Source organism: Phoenix dactylifera, unplaced genomic scaffold (genome assembly GCF_009389715.1).
Source record: "Phoenix dactylifera cultivar Barhee BC4 unplaced genomic scaffold, palm_55x_up_171113_PBpolish2nd_filt_p 000353F, whole genome shotgun sequence".
Classification (NCBI taxonomy): Eukaryota; Viridiplantae; Streptophyta; class Magnoliopsida; order Arecales; family Arecaceae; genus Phoenix; species Phoenix dactylifera.
In genome coordinates, this window is record NW_024067811.1 from 186,114 (window position 1) to 192,354 (window position 6,241).

At 41.1% G+C, this 6,241-nt stretch overlaps 1 protein-coding gene across 1 annotated transcript; it reads left to right on the forward strand.

The window, feature by feature from the left end:
- The first annotated feature begins 2,719 nt into the window (after window positions 1-2,719).
- On the forward strand, window positions 2,720-3,466 carry LOC103698158 (2-keto-3-deoxy-L-rhamnonate aldolase-like). The gene has a single exon (XM_008780143.2). It carries the CDS (start codon window positions 2,720-2,722, stop codon window positions 3,464-3,466), a length of 747 nt encoding a protein of 248 aa, XP_008778365.2.
- Window positions 3,467-6,241: the final 2,775 nt, after the last annotated feature.

Below are 6,241 nucleotides of genomic sequence, written 5' to 3' on the forward strand. Positions count from 1 at the left end.
CCCCTTCCGTTCCCAAGCAACCAAATTTCTTCAAAATGCTGTCTAGGTTAATGCTAGATTGCATCCTGCTTGTTCTTTTCTTTCTGTTTTCTAAGAACTAGGCTCCAGCGAGAATCGAGAAGAAAAGATTTTATGCAACAACCCCCCCACCCCACCACCACCACCAGTACTGTTGTGTGGTGCCGGCTATTTCGTTACATGGCAAGACATTTCTTAATGATGCAACAGTTCAGCTTCTAATATTTTGGTTAAACTCAATCATTGTATTCTCAATATTTCCTCCTCTTCTTCAAATAATGCTGTGTAGGTTAATGTTAGATTGCATTGTGCTGGCTGACATGGCAAGACCTTTCTTAATGATGTAACAGCTCAGCTTCTAATATTTTGGCTAAACTCTATCTTTTTATTCTCTATCCTTTTACTCTTTATCTTCTTATTCTTTATCTTTTGGTTTAAACCGCATCTTTTTATTGCAAATATATGAGATCTGAATCCATATTGCTTGGTATAACAACTTCACTAACTCGATCATCAACATCCAATGACTACTAAATCAGTCACAACCCTCAGTCTTGACTTTACCTTTCACTGTTTTCTTATCAAAGAAAAATTTGATTTGCTTTTTGTGACGTTAAATATACAAATACTAACATATCACAAAAGTTATAGCTTGTTACATAAAGAATGCCTACTTACTATAGTTTTTCATCGAACATTAGTTAAAGAAGAATATTAATTAAATTCTTAGAAAGTGGAGCTACTCAATGTGATTAATAATAACTAGAAAAACAACATATTGAATTCAGCAATCTAGGTTCAAAAATATTGTACTTTTTCTGTTCAAAAGAGCCATGTATGTAAAGTCTTACGACCTTTTTGTGGGATCATTACCTTGTTCATTTGCTTGAGATATTGGATTTGTTTTTTTTAAAATAAATAATGGTTCATCTGTTTCATGTATTAAGTAATCATTAAATGTGCGTATAGACACTTGAAAGGAAAGCTGACATCGAAATGAGTATCGCATATTAGGGTACTCTGAGTCCATGCCTTCTTCAGTGATTTGAACTAGTGTCAAAACTGGAAACTAGAGAACGATATGTCAGCCACAAAAACAGATGTCTGATATAATTCGGCCACTAAGCTTTTGGAAAATCATGCAGAATAGTGGAATTCAAAGTGCCACACAATGAACAAAATGCTAAGAATCCAAGTAAAAGCCTTTAGAGCTTGTTCATGGTGCACCTGCATTGCACGTGTAACTTTTATCTGTAAATAAAAACAAAATTTATTTAAATAAAATATTATATAATAGAACAAGCTCTAGAACCTTCAACTATATGGTTAAAATGTGGAATAAGGAGAGGCTAGGGAAGGAAACATGTGCAATGGGAAAAGAAGATTGGGGAAGCACGCACTTTAGGAAAGTGGAGAAACGCGGGCGCATCAACAGGAGTTCACTCACCCAACTTCATGAAAGATACATGAAGGTTTATCAGAAAGCAGCACAGGCATAACTAAAATCTTACTTTCCAACCAGCAAGTTTATCAGCTTACTCAGTCTAAAGAACTCCTCTGCCATTGCATCAATTTCTGTAATGATACTAACTTGTATATTCTTTTTAAATTTTCGTCCTACATATCTATAAACAATTGGCAGTTGTAATATCTTCCTACAAATACGTTGCTGCTACCCTGTCATAGAACCTTAGACAACTATGTTCTCCACAATTTTGTTGGAGATATCAAAGGAGAAAACAAAGAGTATTCAGAATACAGAATATTTCAGAGTTGCTACAGCAGAGCTCTCAAACAAAAATTGGAAGGGGTTTCTTTCAAAAACAGAATCTGTTTTTTTTTTTACAACAATAGTGACTGATGGACTACTCATATCTCCCATAGAGAACTGAACAACCTTTTATAGAGAACTAAACAGACTCAACACTTACATGACACTTGTCTAAGAAATAGCTGGAGATGAGACACATACAGAGATATTTTTGATACATCAGAATGTTCATTATAGCAAAGGAGTGCATTACATTTCAACACTCCCCCTTAATGCACTTTCTTTATAACTCCAATCAACTCTCTAAGATAAAAGAACTTCTCTTTGGTGAGGGGCTTGGTAAATATATCTGCTAGTTGATCTTCAGTTCTACAATCACTACAGAAAAAGTCGGTTTTGCCGACGCTTTTTACAAACGTCGGCAATTTTTGGTCTAGCGTCAAAAGTTGCCGACGCTTGTAAAAAGCGTCGGTGTAGTCTCCGGCCTAAGACGACGCTAAGAAGCGTCGTCGGAAGCCAACGAGCTGGTGATTATCAGCATCAAGCTAAATCCCAACGAGCCCTCTCCTGACCACCACCCTCCTCTCTCTCATCCCTCCTCCCTCAACCCATTCCAGAGATCGAAGAGAAAACGGAATGCAAGCATCTCTCTCGCCCACATCACTCTCGCCCATTCCTCGTCTTCTCTCTCTCTCTCTCGAAACATCGGTAAGAAGGTAGGCGATGGAGGCGATGGCCAAGACCAAACCCATTCATAGAGATAGAGGTACAGAGAGGAAGGTAGGCGATGGCCAAGACCAAACCTGGCAAGAAGGACCTCGATTCCTACACCATTAAAGGCACCAACAAGGTCGTCAAAGATACCTTCTCATCATCATCGCCCCCCCTCCCTAACCCCCTCTAGATTCAAGAAACAGAACGGCTCCGGCGATGATGTCTTCGCCCGCCTCTTCGCCACCTCCTTGGATCCCGACTCCGCCCCCTCTCCCCGAACCGCGGATCCTCAAGTCCCGCCTCGTCGCCGGTGAGACCCTCTACGGCCTTTTCCTCCTGCGCTCCTCTCCGACCCTCGCCGAGATCGCCGGCCTCGCCGGCTACGACTACGTGGTCATCGACAGGGAGCACGGCTGTGGCGGCATCGCCGAGGCCCTCCCCTGCCTCCGCGCCCTCGCCGCCGCCCGCACCTCGGCCATCCTCTGCCTTCCGGAGCTCTCCACCGCCTGCGCCAAGAAGGCCCTCGATCTCGGCCCCCAGGGCCTCATGTTCCCCATGATCGAGTCCCCCGGCGCCGCCGAGCTCGCCGTCTCATTCTGCCGTTTCCCGCCGCACGGCGTCCGCGGGTCCGCCCACACAGTGGTGCGTGCCTCCGCCTACGGCATCGACGACGACTACCTGGCGCGGGTTGACGAGGAGCTGCTGGTGATGTGCCAGGTGGAGACGGTGGCGGGGCTAGCGGAGATCGAGGCGATCGCCGGCGTCGAGGGGGTCGACGTGGTGCAGATGGAGCCGCTGGATCTGAGCGCGAGCATGGGGTATCTGTGGGATCCTAGGAACCGGAAGGTGAGGGATGCGATGAAGGAGGCGGAGAGGAAGGTGCTGGGGAAAAATCCTAGGAACCAGAAGGTGAGGGATACGATGAATCGAGGAAACGAGGCTCTGATTCAAAATAATTTTTAAAATATTTTTTTAAAAAAAATATTTATAATGACGCTTTAAAGCGTCGCTAACTGGATTTTTAGCAACGCTTAAAAGCGTCGCTAAAAACCACCTTAGCGACGCTTTCTAGAAGCGTCAGCAATTCTTTTTTCCACTCTGACATAGCCGACCCTTTGGCGACACTTTTAAAAGCGTCAAAAGGAAACAGACCGATGCTTATAAGCATCGGTAAAGGCCTTAAAAACGTCGCCAAATCTTGTTTTTGTTGTAGTGAATGTTCCAGCTGAATTTCTTGTTTTTCTATTGCTTGTCTGATAAAGTGATACTTTATAGCAATATGCTTGGTGCGATCATGACTGACTGGATTTTTTGCAATGGAAATAGCTAATTTATTATCACAGTACAAAGTTGTTCCTTCTTCTTGTTTTTCTCCAATATCTTCAAGGATCCTTCGCAGCCATACTGCTTGTGCTATTGCTTTTGCTGCAGCAACATACTCTGCTTCAGCTGAAGATTGAGCCATAATTTTCTGTTTCTTAGGGACCCATGAGCATGCACATGTACCAAGAATCAAAACAAAATCAGAGGTACTCTTCATATCATCAAGACACCCAGCCCAATCACTATCTGTATACCCAAATAGCTTTGAGGTGTTTGCAATCTTGTACAATATTCCATACTCAAGTGTGCCATGCAAGTATCTTAAGACTCTTTTTGCTGCTCCAAAGTGATTCTGACTTGGACTTTGCATATATCTTGAAAGCAAACTTCCAGCAAATATAATGTCAGGTCTAGTGATGGTAAGATATAAGAGACTCCCAATCAAACTCCTATATGTAGAAGCATCAACCTTCTTGGCACCATCTTCTTTTCTGAACTTCTCATTTGCAACTAAAGGAGTATGTCCAGATTTGCAACCAGCCATGTTGAACTTCTTTAAAATACTTTCTGCATATTTCTTTTGGGAGATGAAAATTCCATCTTTCCTTTGGCATACTTCAATTCCCAAAAAATAATGTAGTAACCCCAAATCACACATCTCATAAGTTTGCATCATATCATTCTTGAAGTCTTGAATAGCCTTCTCATCATTGCCCATAATAATTAAGCCATCAACATAGACTGAAACAATGAGAATATAATTTTCTTCTTTCATAACATATAATGTGGGCTCACTCTTGCTCCTCTTAAACCCTTTCAAGGTAAAATATTTATCAATTTCACTGTACCAGGCACAGGGAGCTTGTTTCAGCCCATATAGGGCCTTTTCCAATTTATAAACTTTATTTTCTCCCCCTTCTACCAAGAACCCTTGAGGTTGCTCAACATATACTTCCTCTTCCAATACTCCATTTAAAAAAGCTGATTTAACATCTAATTGATAGATCTTCCATTTCTTTTGAGCAGCTAAAGCAATTAACATTATTATTGTTTCATGCCTTGCAACTGGAGCAAAGGTTTCAGAGAAGTCTATACCTGGCTTCTGAACAAAGCCTTTCGCCACAAGCCTTGCCTTATGCTTCTGAATGCTCCCATCTTGATTCAGCTTAGACTTGTGTATCCACTTGACACCAATAACTTTCCTTCCCTTTGGTCTATCAACTAGTTTCTAGGTGTTGTTTTTCTCTATCATGCTCATCTCATCCTCCATGGCCTTCACCCAAACCTCTTGCATCTTTGCTTCTTCAAAACTTTCTGGTTCTATGGCTAAGAAATTGCATGACTCATATAGCTCACTTAATCTTCTCATTCTCCTTGGAGGAGATTCAGGAGAGGAGAGATTTGATGAAGACAATGTATTACTTGAACTTGGGCTTGAAGGAGCTGATACTATTTGTGAAGAAGTAACCGTATCATGCATCTCTGAAACTTTGTCCTGCACTTCAAAAATTATATATGGTGTCTCTTGGACTTTCTTTTCCTTCCAATCCCAAGAGGCTTTTTCATTAAAAATGACATCTCTACTAGTAATTAACTTGTTAGTTTCAACATTATAGAGTCAATATCCTTTTGTATTGGAACTATATCCAAGAAAAATACATTTGTCACTTTTTTCATCAATTTTTTTCCTTTTGTTAGAAGGAATATGAGCATAGCAAATGCAACCAAAGACTTTGAAATAACTTACTGAAGGTTTTCTTCCACTCTAAGCCTCAAACAGAGTCTTATTTGGCACAACTTTTGTAGGACATCTTTTGGGCAAACCTTTCTCATTTAGCATTGAGGTTTCCATCTCCACAATGGTCCTATTCCTGCGTTCTACAACACCATTTTGTTGTGGGTTGTATCCTGCTATTAATTGCTTCCAGATGCCTTCATTTTTACAATATTCTTCAAACTCTCCTGACGTATATTCATCTTCTCTATCACTTCGAATAGTTTTGATGTCACTGCTACTTTGCTTCTCCACTAGAGCTTTGAATTGCTTGAAGACTAGAAAAGTTTCTGATTTCTCCTTCAAAAAATACACCTAGGTCATCCGAGAATAGTCATCCATAAAGATGAGAAAATACCTATGCTCATTTAAGGAAGGAGTTCGCATTCGCCCACAGATGTCAGTGTGAATAAGCTCTAAGGGTGTTGTTGCTCTCCATGATGCTTGTCTTGGAAATGTTTTGCGGTGTTGCTTTCCCATTATGCATCCCTCACAAGGATCCATTCTTGTTTCAATCTCAGGAAGACCATGAACTATGTTTTTGCTTTTAAGCAGCTTTAGCCCATTAAAATTCAGATGGCAAAATCTTTTGTGCCACAACCAGCTGTCGTGCAGTACTTCACTTTTCAAGGCAGAGAATG

Bases quoted from the DNA above. Each gene is read 5' to 3' on its own strand.
- LOC103698158 (XM_008780143.2), top strand. From the start codon at position 2,720: ATGATGTCTTCGCCCGCCTCTTCGCCACCTCCTTGGATCCCGACTCCG.